The 25,158-nt window shown below is 55.4% G+C and overlaps 1 protein-coding gene across 4 annotated transcripts in view; it reads right to left on the bottom strand.

Moving 5' to 3' along the window:
• SEZ6 (seizure related 6 homolog) overlaps positions 1–23,673 on the bottom strand; it is a 45,463-nt gene extending 21,790 nt beyond the window's left edge. For all 4 annotated transcript variants that reach the window (XM_070393935.1, XM_070393936.1, XM_070393937.1 and 1 more), the window contains exons 1-3: positions 23,451–23,673; positions 2,388–3,053; positions 1,790–1,923 (exon numbers count right to left, since the gene is read on the bottom strand). In XM_070393935.1, the coding sequence (XP_070250036.1) occupies positions 1,790–1,923; positions 2,388–3,053; positions 23,451–23,505 (855 nt within the window). In that variant the 5' untranslated portion in view covers positions 23,506–23,673. The remainder of the gene's footprint in view (positions 1–1,789; positions 1,924–2,387; positions 3,054–23,450) is intronic.
• Positions 23,674–25,158: the final 1,485 nt, after the last annotated feature.

The raw sequence follows: 25,158 nt of genomic DNA, 5'->3' as shown, positions 1-25,158 counted from the left end.
ATCAATAAAAAATATTTTTTTAAAAAAAAAGAAAGAAAGAAAGAAGGGACTGGGCCCACCAGTGGTGGGAGACGGTCCCTCCTCCATAGGGCCTGTCTCATAGACCTGGGCCCGACATCCCCAGGGGAGGGCTGGGCGTGCTACCCCCGGACAGGTGTAGCTGACTTTAGGCCCATATCTAAGGGCTTTGGAGTGGATGGGGAGGTGGCTGGAAGTGGGGAACAGGTAGTGCTGCCCCATTCCCTCGACTCCTCCTCTGCCCCCTTCCCTGTGCCCCTCAGTTGCCTTCCTGACTGCCTCCAAAGGTCACCTCCTTCCTTCCATCATGCATTCAACTGTCCATTCATTCTGTTAGTCTGTGGAGAACCCATTCTGGGCCCCTTACTCCAAGGCACTGCCCAAGGCACGCACAGCCTAGCTGGGGAGATGGACAGCTGTAAACAGATGGATAGAAGGCAGAGTAATAAGACATAGGATGGGGGATGCCCGAGGCTTTGGGGATCAGGAGAGAATTCCCAGAGAAAGTGATGCCAGAGTTGAGTCCTAAGGGAGGGAAGAGTAGGATGGCTCTCCCAGTCAGAGGGTCCAGCACGTACAATGGGAGCTTGGGGGGGGGGGGGGGGGGCAGCGGGCTTGGCCCATTCAGTTAGCTGCAAGCTGTTTAGTGCAAAGGGGGAGTAGAGAACAGGGGAGGAAGTGGTTCAAGATGGGCCCAGAGGACTGGCTTTGATTCAGAGGCACCTGGGAGGTGTGGGGGTAGGATTAATTTCGTTTGGAAAAAGTGACCACAGTGTAGGTGAAGGAGGGATAGTAAGGACAAGCGTGAGTGGGGTGACCAGTGAGGCGATCACCACATCATCTCGGGGAGGGGTGATGGAGGCTGGAGCATGTAGTGGGTGTGGGATGGAGGGGCCCTGGAGGTTGTGGGGAGTGTCATGGTGATAGAACTTAGATGTGAGTTGATGGGACTCAGGGAAGAGGGAGAGGAAAGGGCCAAGTTGACCGCATGTTGCCCCAGGGATGCCATCCACATTGCACTGTAGTTGCCCTAGTCCAGGTTTCTGACCAGGGGGCAGTCTCTGAGGAAAGAGTGGGGTGTAAGCAGGTTGAAGGAACAAAAAGGAAGAGCTGGGTTTGGGGCATGTGGAGGTCAAGGAGCCTTTGGCACATTCATGAGGACCAGCAGGCTCAGGTTTCGGGATTAAGAGAGAGTTTGGGGTTTAAAAGGGATGAGATGGTCCAGGGAGGTAGGAGCAAGAGGCTGGGGCTGTAGGTCTGACTCCCTCACCAACTGGTCACCTCTCTGATTGTGTGGCCATGACTGTCTTCCCCACTTCTGCATCCCAGGAGCCAGCATAGGGCCTGACCCAGAGGAGCTGCTCAGGGAGTATTTGCTGAAGAAATGAGTGAGTGAATAAATGAGTGAATGGCCAAGTAGCCTTGTGCTCTCTCTACTCAGTTACACAGATTCAGACACCCAATCTCCTGTCCACTGAGGCAAGAGCCCCTTCCTCGGGTTCTCCTGAGCCCCTGATCAAACCCCTGTGGGAAGAGGAGGGGCACACCACAGCCCCTCTTAGCCTAGGACACCGCTGAGGGGAGCAGTAGCCTCTTTGCTCACTGGTCCAGAACCCAACCATGTTTTAGGCCAATCGCCTAGCCTTGGCCTGAGGAGCCCCACCTCCAACTGATGACCTTGAGCATCCCCCCTTTCTCCCATAGCAGGTATCTTTCTGTAAAGATAACACACTAGCCCCAGCTTTGCCCCTTCCCAATCCAGGCCACTCACCTTAATTTCCACACCGTAGCCAGGGTAGACAGAGATGTAGTAGAAACAGTCTAGGCCGACATCATGGGGTGAACTGGGGGCCGAGGGGGAGTCCAGAGAGCCCGCTGGGCCTGAGAAATTCCAGCTACAAGGGCCTGAGAGGCAGGAGAAGACACAAGGCTAAGCCCAGCCCTGGAGAAGTGGGTCCAGCCAAGGCTGATCTGTGTGTGTGTGTGTGTGTGTGTGTGTGTTTTTGTGTGTGTTTGTGTGTGAAGCCCACCTCTTGGGATGTCTACTCCCGTATTGAAAGAAGGGGACCACCTTCTCTTGAGCACTTTTTGTGTACAATCTTATCTCAGTTCTCACAATGGCTCAATGAAGGAGGTATTCTTACTGCCATTTTACAAATGTGGCTCAGAGAGGTTAAAGTTCCAAGGGCCTGGTGTAGTTGCTTCCAATGGGGATTTGAACCCAGGTCTATCTGGTTCCAATCTGCATGCCTCCTGCATCCTGGCCCTTGGTACTGAAGGGCAAGGCCAACTGGCACAGTGATGGAGAGAGGAATTTAGGGCCCCACAGCTCCCCCATATCCAGATCTGCAAGCCAGCAAGGAGCTGACCTGGTGGCTGGACTGTGGTGATGGTGGTGGTGATGATGGTGGTGGTGGTGGTGGTCTCCTCATCATCCCCTGAAGCCGTGGAGGTGGCGATGGTCCCCTCAATCCCAAGCCCTGTGGTCCGGGACATGACCTCTGGAGCCCATGGCCTGCCCATGTCTCCAGGACCCTCTTGGGTTGGAGTCCATGCTCTGCTAGGGGGTGTAGTACCCAGCTTCTCCCCTGGGCCTGTGGTGGGCACTGCCATGCTGGGCCCTGGAGGTAGGGGAGCTGTGACATGAAGCTCAGGGGGCTCTGACTCCAGGCTCCAGGGTCCTTCCCTGGACGGGGGCTGAGTGGGTGCTGCAGCTATGGCCGGAGTAGGGCTGGTGAAGACGGGGCGGCTGTCCTGGTTGGCCAGGCGGGGAAGGGGACTCGGGGTCTGTGGCGTAGGTGGATCAGGCTGAAAAGGCAGTGCCGGCCTCAGCTCTTCGCCTGTCTCCAGCCCCTCCTGTAGGAACTCCTCGAGCAGTGGGTGGTGGTTGAGCAGCTTCAGGGTGGGGGCGGTTGTGACGAAGTGGATGCCTCGTTCTGGCTGCTCAGGTGTGGGGGCTGCTGTCCACTCCCCATCCGTCTCCTCGATGCCTGGGGCCTGACCTTCCGCCATGGTTGGGGCCTCTGAGGAGAGTCCTGAAATAACAACGGATGATCAGAGGTTTGCCCCCTGCCCCGTGGAGAGCAGCATCACACTCAGTCCGGGCAGTAGGAGATTCATCTTGTGGAGTGTGCTCACCACCGAGAATCACGGAACTGCAGAATTTCAGAGCTGGACATGGGATGATATCACATACTTCAAGAACGGCACATGAGCCGTGGCTGGTTTGGCTCAGTGGATAGAGCATCGGCCTGCGGACTGAAAGGTCCTGGGTTCGATTCCGGTCAAGGGCATGTACCTGGGTTGCGGGCACATCCCCAGTGGGAAGTGTGCAGGAGGCGGCTGATCGATGTTTCTCTCTCATCGATGTTTCTAACTCTCTATCTCTCTCCCTTCCTCTCTGTGAAAAATCAATAAAATATATTTTTAAAAAAAGAATGGCACATGAGTTATCCTCTCCCCTTCAGCACTAGAAGTGGACATTACTATCTATTATTGCACTATTCCCTGTTCTGTTCTCAGATTCAGCCTCAGACTCCTTCTCAATGCAGCACTCCAGGCAGCCATGCTTAATTCCTCAGACCGATGACAAATAAATATTTGCCCTGCCTAATGTAGCTCACAGGCTTATTGGACTGATGAGCAAACAGCCAAAGAAAGGAGGTGACCTGCTCAAACTCTATGACCAGTTGGTTGACCTGAGATGATACCCTTAGCAAGAGTGCCATCACCCACCACAGTGACTGTTCTGCCTGAGATAACAGTTCACTTTTTGTTCTCAGTGAAGCTGCTGGTCACTAGTCTCAGCAAATCGTCATATATTTGGAATTTTATTTTAGACAAGAGGCCCGATGCATGAAATTTGTGTAAGAGTAGGCCTTCGCAGCCGCGGGCTGGCTGCCTCGATCCCTCCCTCGCAGCCGAGGTGGCTGCAGTCACGACTTGGTCCTGAAGGCCATTGGGTCTAATTAGCATATTATGCTTTTATTATTATAGATTCCATCGTGTGTTTCATTGTCTCATTGTCCCATTTCTCTCACTTCTCAGTCATTTCTTTTCTCTCTCTCTCACTATATATATCTATATATAGCTATATATCTCTATCTATTTATCTATCTATCTATCTATCTATCTATCTATAATTTGCCAGCTCTGAGAAAGCTGGGAGGAAATTTTGATTCTAACATCTCTCAAAATGGCTGCAAGAAGACTTGAAGGGAAACAGCCAGGGCGAGATAGTTTGCAAGGAGAAGGTTGGCTCCTCTGCGTGTCTGGTGGTGGGTGTCATTCCACAGGCTCACACCCACCCCATGGATTGGCAGGCGTGAGGAAGCGGCAGATGGCTTACATTCTGTTCAGGAGACTATGGCAGCTCTGATGTGTCAGACAAATGAGAGCAGGGAGGAAATTGGGGTGAGGAAGGTGGGTACAGGTCAGAGGGCTCTCCATTCCTCTGGGTTTTGATGCCTTAAAGCCCCGAGAAACCAGGACCAACTCCTATCTCCTGAGACGCCCACAAAAGCAGCCCATCTGTGCCTTGGCATTCTGTGCCAGACACTGGCAACACAGTGCCCAAACTAGATGTCCAGCCAGGCCCAGACCCCCTGGAGCAGATGGTTGCCAGGGCCCTGTGTCTTTCCTCTGAGTCAGTGATGGAAGGTCTAGGCAGTGCCCTGCCAGGACTGTCTTTACCTCCCCCCACAGATGTCACATGGTCGTTGCCAGGTGAGCTGAGACTGATCTCAGTGTGGCACAAGGAAGAGAAGCCTTTCCCGGGGGCTCCAGTGTTTGCCCCTCCCAGGATTGCCCAATAAAAGACGTGGCCTACGGCTCCCAGGATAGGTACTCGTGGGATTCTTCACTGGGAGAGTGCAAAGATCCTCTTTCTCAGGAAGGGTCCATAGTGGGCACAGCTCCTCCCGCTGGCTGCCAGGTGGGTGCTGGGCAATGGAGCAGAGCTAATGGGCACCTCCCGTCACTGTCGATTGCACTGATTGTGTTATCTGGGGGCACGGAGCACTTGGTTAAATGGGACTGAGATAGCATATCAAACGAGCAAATTGATTCTGCAATCAGCTGCCACTTGGTCCCAGAGGGTGCCACCCACTGTCAGAGAGGGTAAGATAATCTCGGGGAGACAAGCCATTTCTGGGAAGAGGGCATCTTCAGACACCCTGGTTAACTCCGATGGAAGCCTGAGGCCCTGTGACAGTCCCCCTCCCAACACCCCCCGCCCCACCCTACAGTCTCTCTGCCTGGGCTGACCAAGTTCAAAGGTGCAGACTGACAAAGGGGGAGAGTGTGTGATTCAGGAGATGTCAGGGACCCAGATGCCCAGTCTCATCAGGTACCTATTATGTGCCCGACACTGAGTCAGGCTGTTCCCAGACCTGCATTATTTAATTGACACTACACCTCTATGAAATGAGAATCTTATCCCCACATTACAGACAAAGAACCTGAAGCCTAGAGAGGTGAGGTGAGGACTTGCCCCGTGACACAGGGGTGGAGCTGGGATTTGAACCGACGCTGATCTGGCTTCAAAGCTTTAGTCTTTCCTCACCAGCCTGCCTCGCAGAAGAGACTAGAGCTACCCAGCAGAGACATTCCAGCCAGTGGAGGAAACTAAGGCTTAGAGAGAGGATAGACTTGTCCAAGGGATCATACAGGTTAGAAGTGGAGCTGGGGCCATGGTCTCAGGCTTCTGGAACCTGAGTTGAGTCTCAGCCAAGCTAGGCGGGGACCCAGGGAGCCCCCACCGCATTCCCGAAGCACATCTGAGTCTGGGACCCAAGCCAGAGACCCAACAGCCCTGCTCCACAGGGCTGGGGCACAGGGTCTCACCTACCCAGGTTCCTTCAAATGTCAGCTCTGCCACTTAAACATCATGTGAATCTGGGCGAGATTTTGTATCACTGGCTATAAAATGGGCGCTTTGGAGGCGTTTTGTGAGACTCTGAATGCTCTAAATAGCAGTTTCCTGGGGGCAGGGCACTGAGGGAGCGGCCGTAGTACTGCGAGGCTGGGCAGCCCCCTGCCAGGGTAAGGCTGAGAGGCAGGCTTCTAGAGTGGGGAGGCTGCTGGCCCAGGGTCAGGCCTGTACTCTCGGGGCCCATGTTCCTTGTTGTGTGGCTGAGATGTGGAGGACAATGTGGTACCACCCTGCAAAATGCAGCGACCTTCAAGGCCTGCATGTCTGTGCGGAACATGCCCACAGCAAGACAGTCTCCATGATGATCCCCAAGTGCCCAACCCACCCAGTGCCTGAACACGGGAATGTACTCCCCCAACCCCCCCAAGTTGGCAGTATCCTAGGCCTGGGTCTGGGAAATACCACTCCCCTTCCCCCACCACCATTGTGGAGGCAGAGGCTGCCCAGAGCTTCTCGCCGCCCCCAGCCCTGGAGTGGCCCTGCAGCCGCCCGGGCCCTCCCCCTGCATTAGCTCTTAAGCTATGCAAATAGACATCGGAGGGAGCCCTGTTTAAAGTATTTAGACGAAATGAAAAAAGGCTTTCATCGGCACTAATGAGCCATTCAGGATGCTTCCCCGGTGGATTCTCCCTCTCCTGCCTCCTGGCCCGTGCCACCCCCTATGTCGCCCCTCTGGGGATTGGAGGCCCCCTCCCCCACAGTCCCAGCTCGGGCCTCCCAGGGAAGGTCTCTGGCTCTGCCCCCTCCTCCCAGGGCCCAGCTGGGTAAATGTAGAGATGAGGGCCCACGTGTTCTACCCTGACAGGCTCAGATTAGAATGGGAGGAGGGGTGCCTAGTGAATGTCTAGGGGAAGCCAAAACATTTGGGGGGACGGTTCTTTAGAGCATCCAGCTAGGTAGGTGCGATTGTCATTGTCTGATAGTTGGGGAAACCGAAGCTCAGAGAGGCCCAGGAGGCTGCCAGGGGTCACGGTGCTGTGAAGCTGGAATTGGTCTGTGCGGACCACGCAACAGTTTACGACTCCAGATGCCATCTCAGGGCCAACTGGGCTGTCCCCGTGGGGCTATTTCCCTGCAGATCTTTCTGCACCACACAGCCAGAAATCCTCAGGCTCCAATCCTCACCAGCTGTCTGACCTGGGCAGGGGGCTGTGCCCACGGAGCCTCTGTTTCTTCGTCTGTGGGCTGGGGACATCTTGAGTTTGATGAGGGCCATCTATGTTCTCATCTGCCAGCCCCACCCCATCCTCTGCAAGGGCAGCCCCTGCAGGGGTGCTAGGTATTCCCCTTCCAGGGCCTGAGCTGCTGGCCCCTTGGAGGTAGACACAGGAGCAGAATCCAGAGTTCTGAGGTGCCAGACTTGGTTCCCTCCTTATGGTGGCACCAGCTCTGGGATGGGGTGCGGGCGGCAGGACAACAGGTAGGTACAGGGGGAGCCTGGGGGATGCAGTGGGCAAGGAGCCCACCCCGCTGGGTTCTGGAGGTTAAGCTGGCCCAGCACAGGGAGAATGAGAATTTAATGGGATCCATTTATTAGCCCATAAAAGTTAATGAGTTTATTCTAGAGGTTTCTTGGCCCCTTTGAAGTTTTAATAGGGGATTAGTGAGGGCCTGGCCCCTGCAGAACCCCTATTATCCTAGAGCCCCAGGGAGGGAAGAGGGGCCCTGGGAGTGAGAGTGCCTGAGTTCCCAGAGCCAGGGCCTGGTCTCCACTGTGGGGGTTTCACTGGGCCACCCCGCATGCTGACCTGAGGGGCCCCAGCTGGAGGCTGGTGGGGCCAAATAGGATCCCTGAAGCCCTAGGCGACGTCCTGTTCTAGAGGCTTCTAATTCCACGTGCTACTGAAATAACTACCCCTACAGCGCCTCTGCATCGAGGTAGGTTTGCTGCTGTTTGACTACTTGTATTAACAGGGAAGGCAATAATATAAGGCCCATATGACAAACGGGGAAACTGAGACCCAGATGTGGCTTCTCCAAGGTTACCTAGAACATACAGCAGAGCCAGAATGGACACTTTCCTGTGGCCTGGAGCCAGGCAGCTGGGGCTGGTAACAGTTGCTATTACTCAGTGCTAACTGTGCGTGGACCATGCCCTTAGCACCCTGACATGTCATCTCTTCTCCTCTCCTTACTCCAGGGAGGTCCCTAGAGACAAGGACACGGAGGCCCAGAATGGTTAGTTGACTTGTCCAAGGTCACACAGTTAATGAGTGGCAAGCCTGGGAGCAGAACCCAGATGTGGGCAGCTCCACAGCTCAGCTCTGTGCACTGCTCCCACTGGCGCTCAGCTGTAGCTCCTGGGGCCTCCTACTATCTCCCCACCAGCCTGGCCACCACCACCTGAGGCACTTGTGCTGGGAGCCCTGTATCTCAGGGTGATGGGGAAGGAAGTCCTGATCGTGTCCTGGAGGGGCAGTTGCGAGGGTGGGCACAGAGATATACTCAAAGGGATCTTCTCTTCCTCTTTCTGGCCCATTTGCTCACCGCGTCTCTTCAAACTCTCCCCATCCTACCGGGCCCACCTCTTATCCCCGCTCTGGGGAGCCAACCCTGCCTGGCCCGCTGAGTGACAATAGCTCCTTCTTCTGACCTCCTGATGGAACCTCAGCCCGTGTACAGCTTGCACTGATGGACAAGGATCCAGCCGGAGGCATCTCTCTTTTCCTCCATCTCTGTCCACAATAGCGGACTCTTGGTGGTAGGCACAGTAAGGGTAGACTCAGGGCACACAGTTTCCAAGCTGGGATTCTGCCCTTTTGCACCCTGGGAAGGCTCTCTGCTCCCCAGTGCACCTGGCCCTTGGCCAGCAGGGTAGTTAGGGATGGGCAGGGCGGGTCCTGCAGGGAGAAGATAGGCAGCCAGAACAGCAGTGTCCCAGTACAGCCCCCACTGGCAGCTGATGAAGACTGTCTGCTGGCATAAGCTGGCGGGTCCCCTGGCCCCAACTACCCTTCCTTCCCCTGCCTCTGACCACCTCCCAGCACAGCCTCTTACTACCCTCCCTTGGTCAGCCCCTGGCTGTCAGTCAAATACACAAAAATACACAATGCAGATATGAATGGGGGATCTCCTTTCGGCCAGGCTCCCAGCAAGGAAGTGGTTGATCCTAGAATCTGAATCCTTTTAGTCTTTGTGAGCATCTCATCCCTCCCTCATTTATGCAGGTGGCAACGGAGTCCCAGGTCACACAGCGAACATGGGGCAGGCCTGGGACTTAGGCTATTGGGGCTCAGAGAGCATCTGGCCCAATTGCTCTGAAGCATGAACCCTCCAGTGCTCTGGGCTGTCTACCACCCATGGGCATATACCTCCAGGGACAGAGAGTGCACTGCTTCCTGAGCTGCCAGGGCAGCTATTTCCCTCATTGTGCTGGGGTGGGTGGTGGGTAACCCTGGGCTTCGGCGTCTTCAGGGTTGGGGTCTCCTTGCCAGATGGAGGAATGGGTGGGGGTGGTGGGCAACAGCCAGGAAGCGGCCCACTGGTCCTGGTCCTGCCCCTTTACTAGGTCCTTATGTACAAATCACTTACCCAACCTGAGCCTCTATTTCCCCAACCGTAAAATGGATTCAGTATCTAAGGGCTCTCCCTGCCAGCTCTCATATTATAGGATCCCATGAGCCACAAAGGGCTCTGTGAATAAAAATATTGAATGCTGCTATTTACGGAGAATTTACCACACTCCTAGCACCATTCTAAGTGCTTTACCAGAATTAATTCATTTAATCCTCACGATAACTCTATGAGATATGAACCTTTATTATCCCATTTGATAGATGAGGAAACTGGGACCCAGTTCCCAAGTTACCAGTTTGGATATATCATGTTCAAACCCAGAGGTGGGCCAGCCCTGGAGTGGCGCTGGTCTAGCAGAGCTTTCTGAGAGGATGGAAATGTTTTATGTCTGTGTCCAATGTGAGAACTAGTAGCCACACATGATTACTGAGCACTTGAAATGTGGCTAGTGAGACTGAGGAACAGATTTAAAATTTTATTTCATGTTAATGAATTTATACTTAAAGAGCCACCTGCGGTGAGCGGTTACCAAAATGGAAAACTCAGCCCACAACAGGGCCTCTCAGCGCTTGCAGTGTTTGTCACCTCTCCGAAGGGAAGAGCCTGGAGTGGGGGGTTCCCAGAGGAGAGTTAAGATAGGGTGGCAGTGTCTGCTCCCCTCCTTCGGACCTGGGGAAACTGGGGACTTGGGTTGGCGAGGGAAAGATGACAAGGAGCCCTGGGACTTTAAATTTTTCATAAAGGCCCCAGGGAGCTGGGCTCATCAGCCACTCACTCCTTAGGGAGGATTAGTGGCATCTACCAATGACGTTTGCTTCCCAGCCTTGGCTGAGCACTGGTGTGTTGAGGGATGGGGTGTTTGATGGGTAATTTTGGGAGCGCAGGCAGAGCCAGTTTAGGAGGACTTTATGGGGGAAGGACAGCCAGGAATGCTTGGCCTGTGCGATCTGGCCCAGAACTGGCCCAGGGAGTGTGACTGTTCCCTGGTGATTCCTGATGTGCTCTACTGACTTGCCGCCATCTCACTGCCCAGTCAGGAGCACAGGGGCCTGGTCTGGCCAGGGTGGGGGCCACACTCCCACTTACTGATTACCTGCTACAGGTCAGGCATGGACCTTCTAGAGAGCTGTCTTCCACCCAGAATGACAGTCTTTTGCATTTATAATCCATATTTTACATTAAACATTAAAAAAGAATAATTTTATATTTTTAGAGAGAGGGAACAGGAGAGGGGGAGAGAGAGAGGGAGAAACATCGATATAACATTAATCGGCTGCCTCCTGCACGCCCCCTACCAGGGATGGAGCCCGCACTCTGGGCATGTGCCCTGACCAGGAACTAAACCTGCAATCTTTCGGTGCATGGGACGACACCCAACATACACCCAACCAACTGAGCCACACTGGTCAGGGCCATATTTTACACTTTACATGTGAAGGAACTGAGACTGAGAAACAGAGTTGATCATTCTAGTTCATATAGGACAGTGATGGCGAACCTTTTGAGCTCGGCGTGTCAGCATTTTGAAAAACCCTGACTTAACTCTGGTGCCGTGTCACATATAGAAATTTTTTGATATTTGCAACCGTAGTAAAACAAAGATTTATATTTTTGATATTTATTTTATATATTTAAATGCCATTTAACAAAGAAAAATCAACCAAAAAAATGAGTTCGCGTGTCACCTCTGACATGCGTGTCATAGGTTCGCCATCACTGATAGAGGAGAAAAGTGGTAAATAAGGGGTTTGAACTGGGTCTGCTTGTTTCACAGCCTGAGCTCAATATTCTACAGCACTGAGCTGCTGCTTCATATGAACATGTGTGTGTGTGCATGTGAGTATGTGGGCCTGTGTGTGCACATGAATGCATGTGCGTGTGTGTGGCCCAACATATGCATGGGCCACAGGTCATTACCATTTGTCCTTGCCCATGTTCACCGCACCATGGAACCTGGCTTCACACAGTCTTCAAGGCCAGAAAGGCCCTAGCTCCCAGAAGGAATACACCTCTTCCCAAGGCAACTGCTCTGCTCCCCCCTTTTCACTCTGCTGCCTTCTTGGACCCCAACCCGATCCTTCCTGGGGCCATGTGGCCTGGACAGTGCCTCAGGCTCTGGGTGCCTGGAGGGGAAGAAGAACACAGCACTGAGCTATGGCGGGGCCTGCCTTTTTCTCCCCACTGCCCCTCCCTCCCATGAGGCTGTGACCAGGGGCCCAGGGTAGAGGGAACTCCCAGCTAACTGCCACGTTCTCCGCTTTCCAATTTAAAATCTAATATGGTTTTGCCACTGCAGAGCTGGGGTCTGGAGAGGTGATTAATGAGGCCTCTGCTACAGAGTCACCTGCTGCGCTCTACACCTTCCCCTGCGGCCCTGCGTGTGTTCCCCCTCCTGCCTGCCTGCTGGCCCTGGGGACCTGGGGGTCCAGGCCCTGCCTGCCCACAGTTCCTGGGGCTGGGCAGGTGGCACAGGAGCTGGAGGCTTGGAGTGGGGGTTGGGAAGAGAAAGGAGCTGGCAGTGGAGGTGGGGACAGTAGAATCGACCCCCACCCCTGGGCAGGCTGGAAGGAGTAGAACAGCGGGGGCCTCCTTTGGCACCACCTCCCTAACTGGGAAGGTAAGTAATCAATTTACCATGCTCCACCAATTATGCCGGCTCTCAGTAGTGTGGCCAGGGCAGGGGACAGACAAGGCCCCTGCGCTGATGCTCAGGTGAGCCCTCCCCTAGCACCAACAGCTCCTACCACCACCTTGTCAGCAGCAGGGACCATATTTCTCTGAATGAAAAATCTTGGAAATGTCAGCTGGGCTGAGGAAGGCTGTGAAAGCAGGAACTGCATTCTCCCTGGAGCTAGTACCAGGGCTGGCTCAGCCCAGCCCAGTGGTGAAGTTGGGAGCAGGGGGTGATCTAGGGAGGAGCAGCCATCCCCTCCATCCTCTGCCCCTGCCCAGCTCCAAGCATCTGCCAAGGACAGTCCTTCCCAGCCACCGAGCCCAGCAAGACAGGGCCATAACGTGCCAGGGCTTGAGATCAGGCACCATCCTGGGCTCCTGATCAGCAGCTCTGAGCTGCTGCCTCCTCCCAGCCCCCACCCTGAAGTTCAAAAGCCAGCACCCATTGCTGTTGTCCCAGCACCTGTGTCCACCTCTGAGATGAATGACCAACCCAGTAGCCCCAAGATTTCCCCCCATATATTTTTTATTGATTTCAGAAAGAGAGGGGGAGGGAGAGAGAGATAGAAACATCAATGATGAGAGAAAATCATTGATTGGCTGCCTCCTGCAGGCCTCCTACTAGGGATTGAGCTTGCAACCCGGGCATGTGCCTTGACTGGTAATTGAACCATGACATTCTGGTTCATAGGTAGACGCTCAACCATTCAGCCACACTGGCCGGGCTGTCTGGCTTTTTACTCAGGTATTCTAGAAAGTCTTTGGGTGGGTGGATAGAGAGCCACAGCCCCTCTGTTATCAGTGTCCAACCGCAGGGGCTGATGGAGCCTCATGGTGGGTAGTGCTAAAGGTGGAGGGGCCTGGCAAGGTGGGGTACTGTGCTCTGTTGACTTGCTGCTTTCCTTCTGTATGGTTCTTGACCCCCGTCTCCTCTCCACCTGCTGGTCAGTGTTTGCTGAGCATCTGGTGGGCTCGGCTGTGTGTGTGCATACATGCGAGTATGCAAGTGTACATATATATGCATGTGCTTGGGGGCGGCATGAGGTGGAAGGTGGGAGATGGAGGTGTGAGAAAAAGACCTAGGGAGAGATTTAACATTTTCCAGCACCTACTGTGTGCCAGGGTCTGCTGGCCCACTCACCTACACTATCTGGTTAATCTTCCCCATCCCACAGATCAGCGGTTCCACAGGGGTCGCCTAAGACCATCGGAAAACACATATATAATTACATATTGTTTTTGTGATTAATCACTATGCTTTAATTATGTTCAATTTGTAACAATGAAATTGGGGGTCACCACAACATGAGGAACTGTATGAAAGGATCGCGGCATTAGGAAGGTTGAGAACCACTGCCACAGATAGAGAAATAGGATCAGATAGCTGAGAGAAGTGGTCTAGCTGGGCAACCATGAGCCCAGGAGACTGACCTGGAGCGGTCCCTGCCCTGCAGAGCCTGAGACAGATAGAAGGACAGATGCAGGAACAGAAGATCTCTGAAAGCATGGGCAGCCTGAGCCCATAGGGCAGACACCGACTGGGAGCGGGCCAGGGCTGCCTTCCTTCTTGGTCCCTAGGTTCAGGCTCCTTGAACTGCTGTACCCTACCCCTCCCAGCTGGTGTCAGTTTTCAGATCAGCTGGGACAGTGATGGGGTGGAACCCAGAAGCCCCAAGGATCTGGAGGGCTAGGGGCTCTAAGCGTGGGCTTTTGGCAAAGTTGAGCCTTAGCAAGAATCTGAAACCTCTCTGGAAAGTGCCGGGGCGGTACCAGAGGTCCCTGGGCGGGGTGGGGTGGTAGTCTCATCCAGGTATGCCTCCCTCCCCCTGACTTCCTGACACTCTGAGCCCTTTTCTGCCTCTCCAGCTTCCATGGGAGAGACCCTGGAGATCTGGCCTTACTTCCAAATGGCCTGGGGAATAGCCACTGGAGGCCTGAGCTCTGCCCTTAGGGCCTTGGAGGCGGCAGAGGGAGGACAGCCTGGGACCTTCTCCCAGCCCAGGTAAGTAGAAGGAAGCCTAACCTGCCCCAGAGTGTGGGCCCTGCACCTGTAGTCGATCCCAGGCTCCCCTTGCCATCATAGCCTTGTTAGACTGAGGGGAAAGGGCCTTACCTGCCCAGCACCCCAGCCTGTGAGGCTCCCCAGGCTTGTCCTGTCCACAACCCCATTCCCCCAGCAAGTCTGAGTGGGGGAGGGGAGGGGTGCAGAGCTGCTAAAAATAGCAGCGGCAGCTCCAGCTCTGAGTCTCCTTGAGGGATCAGTAGAGCCCAAGAGTGGGGAAGAAGAGATTGGAAGGGGCTCTGGGGGAGGGAGAGACAGGCCTGAGCTGGGGCCTGCTGTGCTTACACCAAGGACCACAGTCCCAAGTTACAGAGACAGAGGGCACGATGTGTAGGGACGTGTGGACACAGACACCTGAGGAATAGATGGACAAGCAGGGCAGAGATGTGCACAGACGTGGCTACCTGCAAATCTGGGGCTTCTCCCTGAGACCCCTAGGAACCCCAAATAGGCCCAGCTGGTGCACCTCCAACCCTCCAGTCTTCTCTCTTACCCTAACCTTGCTTTGACCTCCAAGGACCCTGCCAGTCTGGGTGTGCGGACACCTTGAGTTGAGAGTGCTAGGACCTCTTCCCCTGTCCCTTCCAAACTCTTCTGCTTGAGGCCCAGGGCAGAGAAGATACCAGGGGCCCCAGAGGCAGCATCAGCAATGCAGATGCAACAGGGACCAGACTCAGGGCACCACTCAGGTGGCTGGGGCTTCAGGAGCACCACCCCAACCTGATCAGCAGGCTTCTTCCTAGCCTGGGCTGGCAGGCACTGGGCAGGGGGGAGGTGTCCAGACCCAGTAGGGCAGGGGTGGGCTCTGCCAGTAGATTGGCAAGAACTGAGTGTGCAGTGAAGGAAGGAGGACAAAGGAGGCTGAGTAAGCAAGGGCACAAATGATTTCTTGATCTCTCGTGCATCCTTTGTTTGGTCCCTTTGCCTGGAGATGCCATGGACTCTTCTGTACTCAGAAGAAGGTGACTCCTTCATCGACTCCATTTCCTCTGATCAGCCAGAAAAGAGGGCAGGAGGGAGCCTGCCAGCTGCCAGACCAGATGTTTCAAATCACCAGCACATCCCTTGCTGGATGTAAATGATGTCTAAGACAATGTCCATAAGAGCAGTGAGCCAGGAGGAGGCCCTTAGAAGCACCCCGAACCCAACCTTCATTGCTCTGCACTTCTAGTCTCCCCTTCCTGGTCAGACCTGGGCCAGCTGTCTCAACTGTCCAGCCCTGGGCTCCTCCAGCTTCTGATCCAGCCCCTCCTGGTGATGGACAGCTCTGGCTGCTGGCGGACCCTCCCCTCAAGCAGGTCTTCTGGTTTCTTTCCAGTACCAACCCCTCTGATTTCCTTGGATCTTGCTGCTATTCTATGAAAGAGGTGGGACAGGCACCATGAATCCCAAGGAAGCTGAGGCACAGGAAGGTGACACAACTTGCCCAAGATCACCCAGCCAGCAAGAGCCAATATTGGGTTTAAACCCTGGGTTTCTGGCTCCCTGACCAGTACTCTTCTAATTATGTTCTTCCTATGGGGCTACACCCTCCTCCTGACCCACAACTTGGCTCTCCACACTGCTCCCTCCCAGGCTCTGGGACTCCCTAGGCACCTGCTGGCTGGTGGGACCCAGGCCAGACACTCAGCAGGTGGCTGCTAGGGGGACAAAGGAACTGGTGCTCAGCTGCTGGGCTGGGAGGGAGGGAGGAAGACGCTATGGAGGAGAGGAAGCTCTGGACTGGGAGTGTGGAGGGGCAGGGACTGCCTCTGTGCCTTTAATAAGGAGCCAGCATGCAAAGGGGGGTGGGGTGGGTAAAACAGCATACAAATGAGCATCTGTGGGGGGCGGTGATCTGTGGTTCAGGCACATTTCACAGTTCTGCCCTCTCAGCCCGATGACCAGCTGGAAGGAGGGTCCTGAGGGTGGAGAGAGGAGCTTGTGGGGAAGGGAGGAGTGGGGGATTGGAGGAGATGCTGAGGTTGATGCCAGGATACAGGCTGGGCCCCTGGGGACTGCACCGGTGGAGGGGGGAGACCCACTGTGTGGATTCCGCAACACATGTGGCTTGGTGGCAATAGGGACCCTGCACCTGCTCTCCCTTGTTGGGGGATTGGGGAAACACCCCGACCCTGCAGAGATGGGAAGAGCTGTGGGAATGTAGGCCCAGGGATCCCCGAGGCTTGCTGGGCCCTCAAAGACCCACAAAGTGAGCCCTCTTGCTAGAGATAGAAAAACTGAGGCCCAGAGCAGTCCTTGGCAAGAAATCTCTTGTTCTTAGGAAGGTGAGTGGCTGGACCATGTAGGTGCTATTGGCATCTCATTTGAATCTCATTTAATCAAAATCAGAGGGTCTTTGGTCTAGCTGGGGCGGCAGTCACAGCTGAGCTTATTAAGAAGGCAGCTCCCCGTCTAACCTGAGTTCCTGAAGGGCAGGGATTATGTTGTATTCCTGCCCATCAGAGAGCCTGTTAGGTGCTGAATAGAATGGAAATGGATGGGTGGATGAAGGATGGACAGGCTAAGTTCCTGATGGGAGCTATTTAGTGTCCAGAGGACAGAGAAAGCTCTCTGGGCTGAATGATCAGGAAAAGAGAGCGTGGGAGAACTGAAATCAGCCGAAGGACCCAGAGTAGCATTCTAGGTATGGAAAAATGCCGGAGCAAAAACTGATAGATGTACAAGGCGTACACAGGGCCTAGGGGTCACTCTAGCATCTTCACCCAGTCTCTCCGTTGTCCCCCTTCCCACACCCACTCAGTTCCTTTTTGTCTCCTGGCAGAGCCCCTTGTCCCTGCTGGGCCCAGCCAGGACCTCCCACCCCCACCCCTTCCCGCCAGCCCGCCTGCCAGCAAGACTGCAGACTCTGCAGCCGGAGACCTGGATTGTTGTTGGAAAAGCGGCAGGTTTGTTTGCTCCAGAGCCCGCCGAGAAATCTCAACAATCAATGGCCAACAACACTGCCGGCGGCTTCAGCATCGATCGGCCCTCCTATGCCAGGGTTGGCAGTTGGGTATAGGTAGGCAGGCTTGGCGTCTAGCCCATCTAGGAGCTGAGCTTCAGGCCAGCTTGGGTCTTCTCACCTGGGGGCTGGGGCTGAGGGGGGCTGAGGGGATGGGGGGCAGCCTAGGATGCCAAGACTAGAGTGACTGGTCCTATCATTCTCCAAGGCTCCCAAAGGGTGAGAGGATGAGTCACGCAAGGTCACTGACCTCTGGGTCAAGATTCAGGGTTCACCTCACTCCCAGCCCTGTGCTGTACCCTGATCTCCAAGTGTCAGAAAGGAAGTTTTATTGCTTTGCTACTAAGGATTGAGCAAGATAAAATGTTTCTAATCTACAGCTGTAAGGACTGAGGGTAGACATCAAGAAGATAAGCCACTGTCATCACCAGAAATGTGCTGGAAGAAAGTTAGGGGCCATTTACCTGGGTCTGTCTGGCAGCGTGGGCTTGAACTGGCCTATAAAATGCAGATAATAGCTTCTATCTCGTAGAATGATATGAGGACTAAATGAGTGAATGTATATAAAGCACTTAGTACAGTGCCTGGCACATAGTTAATGCCCAATAAATGTTTGCTATTATGGTTGCTGCTATTTTATTCTTGTTGTTATTGTTATTATTAGGATAGTGATACTCTCCTGGGTTCCCATCTGCCTCTACGGAGGCTCTGCTTCAGGCTGGCGGTTGGGTACAGTTACCAACTGGCTAAAGCAAAAATGGGCAGGCGATTTGGAGGAGCCTTATAGCTTATTGGCTTGGAGCCCAGAATAATTGACTTAATCTCTCTGAAACTCTGTTTTCCCATCTGTAAAGTGGGACATAACTAGTCCCTTGTTGTGTTAAATAGAAAAAGGATGTGGAAGGTTTGGCTCCTGAGTGTTCTGGGCCATACCTCACGCCTCAATACATGTTTGTGAAGTGAATGAACCCTAGATGGGTGTACCCCAGGGACTGCTCTTTTAGGAGACATGAAAGGTTTGTGGGCATGAATTGTGGTCCTGAATAACACCTTGACCCCCATCTTCCCTTCATGAGCATGACAGGCTCAGAGCTGTCCCCAAGATTTCCTTCCAAGCTCTGTGAGGGTGTGTGAAGCTGAGATAAATGAGGGGGCTTTGAAGCCAGATGGCATGGGTTGCCTTCCTCTTACCTCAGTCCTTAAGTTCATACAGGGCACCCCAGAGGTGGTGGGTAGGTATTGGAGGAGGGAGTCAAGAAGCCTGGACTCCAGGCTTAACTCTGCCACCGTGCAACTCTCGTGAGTTTATTCAGTATGTATTTAATGTCTGCCGTGTGCTAGGCTCTGCCACTGGGGACACGAGCAGTGGTAGCAGTAAGAAGTGGCTGGCGGGAGGTTTTAGCCCTCTCAGAATGGCCATCAGCACCCCATCTCCAAGCCACTTCAGGCTGATGGTGTGACAGCTTAATTTGTGGAAGGAAAAAACTAAGTAAAGGCTATAATTTACAGTCGGGATAATAGGCCAACCGTTAGGAAATCTATGTAAAAATAGTGTGGTGGTTATGCAAACTCAGCTTCAAGATGCAGTCTCAGCTGCCATGCATCCACCGCTGCTCACTCCTTTCTAAATAGTCAGCTGACCCTAAACTTCTTCCAAATAGGAATTTTGGAGCTGCCCCAAGATGGAGGGAGTGAGCAAAACAGACTTGGTGGCCTCAGTCTTGCTCCTGGAGCGGAGCATCAAGCAATCAGGCGCTCACGACCCAACACAATGAGTACCTTCATGGGGAAGCCAGGGGATGGTGGGAGCACAGGAGTCCCCTGACCCAACTGGAGGTCAGGTGAGGCTTCCTTTGAAAACCATATCATAGATGATTCATATGTGCTAAGGAATTACATGAAGTGCCTAACAAGCCAAGACCTGAAGTATGAGGTGGAGTGAGGCAGGTTGGCCCAGGGGGAGAAAAGAATTTCAGGCAGAAGGAATGGCAAGAACCCAGGGCTGTTGAGAACATGGCTAGTTTGGGGAACTGATTGGTCTGGCTGGGTAAGTCGGCTTCCTGCTCGAATTAGTCTGGAAGAGGCCTTGAAGACCTCCTAGTGTCTGCTGTCCACCTCCCAGCTAATGACCAGGCCAGGCAGCATTTCTTTCTGCCCTCCCCCAACCTCTTACATACAGATCCTGGCTCTTCCTCCCTGAGAGGAAGCTGGGGACCCAGGAATCTGCATGACTTGACAGCCCGTGGAGGCCCTGGTGTGATCCCAGACTTGGCAACCACCAGAGTGGTGCAACCTTACCCTGGATGTTGCAGAAAGTAGAGACCCACAGCCCAGCTAGCGTGGCTCAATTGGTTGAGCGTCAACCTATGAACCAGGAGGTCAAGGTTTGATTCCTGGTCAGGGCATATGCCCAGGTTGCAGGCTCGATCCCCAGTGTGGGGAGTGCAGGAGGCAGCCGATCTGTGATTCTCTCTCATCATTGATGTTTCTATCTCTCTCCCTTTCTTTTCCTCTCTGAAATCAATAAAAATATATTTAAAAAAGAAAAGAAAGTAGAGATACGGAGAGGACCGAAGCACGCCTGAGGCCACACAGAGAGCTTGGGCTCCTAACCGTCTGGGCTGAGAGTCCCTTCACTAAAGTAACCTCTACCTATAGGCTCTTTCCCACACTCTCTTTCTTGTTTGCTGGGTGGGGTGCCTTGCTCTGATAGTTCTGCCCAGGTGGGGGCGCAGCATCCTTGAGCTGAGCTCAGCCTGGCAACTGGGCCTGAAAGGGCTTGGAGAGTTGGGGACAAGGAGGGTGGGAGGAGACTGGAGGGATTGGGCACCTAGGGCAGGGTGGAAGGAGGGGCTAAGGAAACAGGCTTTCTGATATGCCCTCCACCATTCAGGCAGCCATGGTGGGAGGGGTAGAGAAGCTCTAATTAAGCCCAGTTTCTAATTAAGCCCAGCCCCTGTGTCTCCTCGATCCCCATTAGCTCCCCATGGTGTCCCCAAGGCATTTTAAGCTGCCACCCTGCTGAGGACGCTGGGACCGCTGCCAGAGCTTGCCAAGCCTGAAGAGCTTAGGCCCGTGAGGGGCAAAAAAATCAACCCATAATTCCCCTCCGTCCGTGGCAGTTTCTAGGTCCTCCAGTCTCCTCAGAAGCACAGGGGAGCCTCCTGCCCACCATGTCAACCTCTGGGGCTCTGAGTGGAAACTAGATTGGCTCCCATGCAGTCTTGTCCCCAGCACCCACTTTTTGCCTCCAAAATGCCAGGCTGGGGGACCGGGAGCAGGGCTGGTATTGGCTTTGGTTGCAGCCCCCAGACTCAGGAATGTTCTTTCAGAACCCTGAGCCCAGCACAGAGTCTGCAGGAAGCAGCAATTACCATTTTAGGTTAGGACAGCCCTGGTTTGTTAACCCTTGTGGTGCTGGATGCCAAACCCTCTTCCTCCTCCTCTCTTTCCCCCTCCATACACCATGCTCCAAGTTCTCGGCAGAGTGAGCAACCCCTACTTGTCATCTCCTCCCTCCCTCTTTCCACCAGGCACCCGGAGTTCAGAGAGGTGGAGCATCCCTTTTAAGGTCACACAGCCACGGAGGCAGCCTCTGCCCCCTGGAGACTCAACTACAGCCCTTTCTCTGCCACTACCACCTTGGTAATCTCCCCAGGCTACATTCACACATGCAGAGTTTAATTAACTTTATTGATATTCAAAAATTAGGAGAATGACTAAAGGTAATTACTCATTAAAAATCATGAAACTGACACAGCAGGCCCTGGCACGGCACGGCACGGTGCTGCCCCGCCTACACCGTTTTCCTCCTACTTGTGGCAGGATCTTCTGGCACTGCTCACAGGTTGGGAGTATGACCAGTGGCCCCCGACACGACACCCCTCCCGGCTGTGAACAATTAGCCCGGCAGCTTTGGGGTGGGGGTGGGGGAAGGTGTGGAATAGGGGACTGAATTTATCAAGTTGAGCCAGGCCCAGAGACATCTTTCCCTGCCCCCTCCATCTCTTGATTCTGGGCTGTTCCTGGCCATATCCCAGGGTCTGCAGACCTTGGCCTCTGTGTGAGCAAAGATCTAAGGGCCCTTCTTGAGGCCATGAGGCTGCGGATGCACCGCCTGGGCTGCAAAGGCTCACAGTCCCTTCAGCCTTCTCTTGACAGCCACCGCCAGGAGCCCAGAGATGGCCCAATACACTGCCTCCCCATGAGACGACTTAGTAGCCCGCCACCTGGGACCCCACACCTGCTGGGAGGGAAGAGGGTGCCAGGGCAAGCCCAGGTGCAAGCCCTCTCGCCTCAGGCCGGGCACTGTAGGGCTGCCTCCTCTTCTCCCTTAAAGAGAGAAAATAAAGATCTTCCCCTACCCCACATATCCCTTGGGCGGGTGGCCCCACGGGTGTTAGGAAGGTCCGGATGGGTCAGGGAGGGACACTGGCCGGCGATACACAAACCCTCAGCCACAGAGTGGACACTCACCCCTCACCCCCAGGAGGGCTCCCTGGACTCCTGGCCACACCAGCCATCCTCCTGGAGACCCGCAGGCAATCTCACCCCAGCCCTGCAGAGAGCTCCCTGGCAGAGGCTGCACTGCACACTAGCATTCTTACACACTCCTCACACCTGCTCACAGCTGAGCTCTCACCCAACATCCAGACCTCCTGAAGCACAGACGCCCTTGGACCCTCTACTCCAGACACGCTGGGCCTCGATTACATTCACACCGACACACCCACACACCAGGCTCCAGACTACACGCAGGGGAGGGGGCACACGCGGGCCCTGCGCCCAGGAGAGCTGTCCATCGGAAGTCTGGTTGATCCCCAAGACAGGTCTTAGCTCCTGGGATAGCGGGGCTAGGATGCTGGCTTCCCCTCCCTGCCTGCCCCAGATGGGTTGGGGTTTAAGGGGCTACAACCCCCTTAATATGAACACACACGTTCTGAATTCTGGGCATCAAGTATGAACCCTGCGAGGTCAGCTAGGGGGTGGGGTGAGGACACCGGCCCAATGCGACGGTTGAATGCAGCTGGAGCCAGAGGCTCAGAGAAGGGCTTCTGTGCCCTGGGGCCGCAGAGTGAAGAGAACTGCCATCCCGGGGCCCACTCTGACCCCGGCCTTGCTGCCCTGACCTCAAAGCGGCTTGGAGAGATTGAGCATGGAGGTTTAGAAGCGTCTACATTCTCCTTCGTCCACACTGGGTTCTACAAACCACACTGCAAAAGGCAGCAGGTCCCAACTTCAAGCAAGGTCCCAGCCCACCCAGAGGCAGTGCAAGAAAGACCTGGGCGGCGGTGGCTTTGGTGAGTGCTTGTTTAAGCCCAGGCAGCAGGTCCCCTGTAGACGGAAACCTTTCCTCCCAAAGGCACAGAACCCCCAACCTCTCCCCAACACCCCCTTACCGCCCACTCCAAGGCCAAGCTTCCCTCAGCCCCGGACAGATGAAGTTGGAGATCGGACTGCACTGCTAGCGGGGGCCTGGGGCGGTAGGGTGGGTGGCAGGGCTTCTCCGACGAGTCTCCCCGCATAGGGTGGGAGGGAGCTGAGCAGGAGGGCTGGCCTGGAAGGAGGAAGAGCTCTGGACGTGTGCGGGTGTGTGTGCGTGTGTGTGCGTGTGTGTGTGTGTGTGTGCGTGTGTTTCACCAGCGCGCGCGCGGAAAGGACCTGGGGAGGACAAAGTATCTATCCCAGGACCTCAGCCCCTGCAGCCTAGGGCCGAGCGCCGAGCCGGTTGCGGGGGCCCAGAGCCGCCGACTTTCCCTGGAATCGTACACGAGGTTCCGACTCCGGCGTGGCAGCGGCAAGACCGAGGGAAGTGAGCGACGTCCCAACTCCGGGTCCGGCCGCCATCCCGCCCCGTCCCTCCGCCACGAGGGCGCGAGGGCCTCTGGAACCCGCGGCAAAGTCGAGCGAAGTTTGGAGGGCGGCAGGAAAGGCGGGACCGCGGCCGCCAGCAGGACCGTCCAGCCTCGCCGCCCTGTGGCCTCCCTCCCTGGAGTGTGGCGAGGTAGCGCGCGGGTGAGCGCGAGAGTGTGTGCGGGGTGGGGGTGGCGTGATGAATTGCAGCAGAGAAATCCCATTAGATCCGGGAAGATGATTAAAGGCGAGGTCTCGGCCGGGCGCGAATGGCGGGAGCCGCGGCAGCTTCCCGCCCGCGGAGCCCGCGCCCCGCCCGGCTCGGCCGGTGCGGGGGCAGCGCAGCCGGCGGAACAGCCAGATGCGCGGAGCAGGGCGCCGGACAGCCCTCCCTTCCCACCCCGGGACCTGTCCTCGTCCCCGTCCTGCGGCCGGACGCCAGGGTCCCTTACCGTGAGCCAGAAGCGCCAGCAGCGAGGGCAGGAGCAGCAGGGCTGCCGGGAGCATGGTGTTGGTTGTAGCCGCGCCCGGGTCCGGGCCGCGGCGGGAGGGCGGGGGGCTCGGTGGGGCGCGGGCGCGGGGCACAGAGCAGGGTCCGGCGGGAGAGGGAGCGGGGCCGCCGCCGCCGTCGCTGCCGCCGCCAGCGCCTGACAGAATCAGCACCACGGCCAGCGCCTGGCGTCGGCGCCGGGGATCGCCGAGCGGGCCTGGGGGCGGGGGCGCGGGAGGAGCGGCTTACCGTAAAGTCTCAAGCAAAGGCGCAGAAGACCCAGCGGCGGGAGCACCGGGCACCGCTGCCTCCAGCTCCGGGGAAGCGCGGCCCTGCTCATGTGGGCACACGGCCCCGCCCTTCCGCGCTGCCCACGCCCAGCCAAGCCCAGTCACCCTGCCCCTCATTAGCAGCCTGCCAAAGAGATGGGGTTCTAACTGGATTCTCCATGAGCGAGCATCCTCTTCCCCACGCTCCCCACCCCCTCCTGGTACCTGAGGGCGCCAAGGGCGACCTGGGAAGAAGACCGCGAGTGAGGCAGCCAGCGAGGCCCGCAGGCCCTTGTGACAGCTCAGTCCTGGGCCGATAATAAAGATGGCTTTGAACGTACAAGGGACAATAAATTATTACTTTGCGCTCAATAAATGCCAGGGCTCCAGGCAGCTGCATCAGCAGCAAACTGTGCTCACAGAAAAGCTTAATTATCCTGATATTATAGTTAAAAGCCAGTGGTACTTGTGTCCTGGGAAGAGAGTCTTCATTTGGCAGGAGGCAACCTGGGCCAAGCTGTGGGCCGCTGAAGCTAGTGTCCCGGGTCCCCAGTGCAGCCCTGGATCTCCAGGACCCTGCCTTGACAACTCCCCACCCCCACAGGGTGAGAGCAGAGCCTTTGTGCCTATCCCTGCCCAGGTTCCTAGGGCTATTTGACATAGAGACTTGAAGGAGGCACAGGAGGGTAGCCAGAACACGGAGCCATTCAAGGGCGTGGAGAAATAAGATTCCAGGGCTGAGGAGCCCCTGGAGTCACCAAACAGCAAAGAGGACAATCACAGTGGTGCCATCCCAGAGGCTGACGTGTAGACCCTGGGAATTTTGGCGCCATGGACGGGCTCACTTGAAGAGCCTCAGTGGATACGGTGTGACAGCATCCTGTGACTGGTGTTATTATTCCCTGCAGAGGAAGAGGAGGGCGGAACTCACCGTGCTCCCTAGGAAACACGGCTTTCTGTTTAGTTCTTTTCAACTGCACTAGGCTCTTCCCTACTCCAGACGCCAGTCATTGTCCAGTGCCCTTCCTGACCTCATCCTGGAAGCAGGTGGCAAGACTTCTGCTCTTAAGTCTCATTCCTCAGACAGTCTTCTGGTCCTTAGCCCTTCCCCAGGCTTCCAGTTCTGCTCATCAGATCCTCTCTGGATCCTCTTTCTGTACCTCAACTGCTGTAAAGAATCCCAGGCAGCAGGCAGGTGGTGTGGAATTATCTGAGGGAGCCACTGGGAGAGGGTTTCTGCACAGTTGTTTCAAGAAGCTGTGAAAAAAGGGCAGTAGCAGAAGGATGGCAGAAGGGGGGACTTGACAAAAGGATTGGTGGTAAGGAGAGGAAGCCAGGAAAGAAGAATGTGCAGAGAGGGAGAAAGACCTACCAACAGAAGAGGGAGGTGGGAGGTTCTGT

Source organism: Myotis yumanensis, unplaced genomic scaffold (assembly GCF_028538775.1).
Source record: "Myotis yumanensis isolate MYYU_CA2020_CCGP unplaced genomic scaffold, mMyoYum1.0.hap1 SCAF_16, whole genome shotgun sequence".
Classification (NCBI taxonomy): Eukaryota; Metazoa; Chordata; class Mammalia; order Chiroptera; family Vespertilionidae; genus Myotis; species Myotis yumanensis.
Note: the sequence above shows the minus strand (reverse complement) of the source record. Positions and strands in the feature narration are given on the sequence as shown.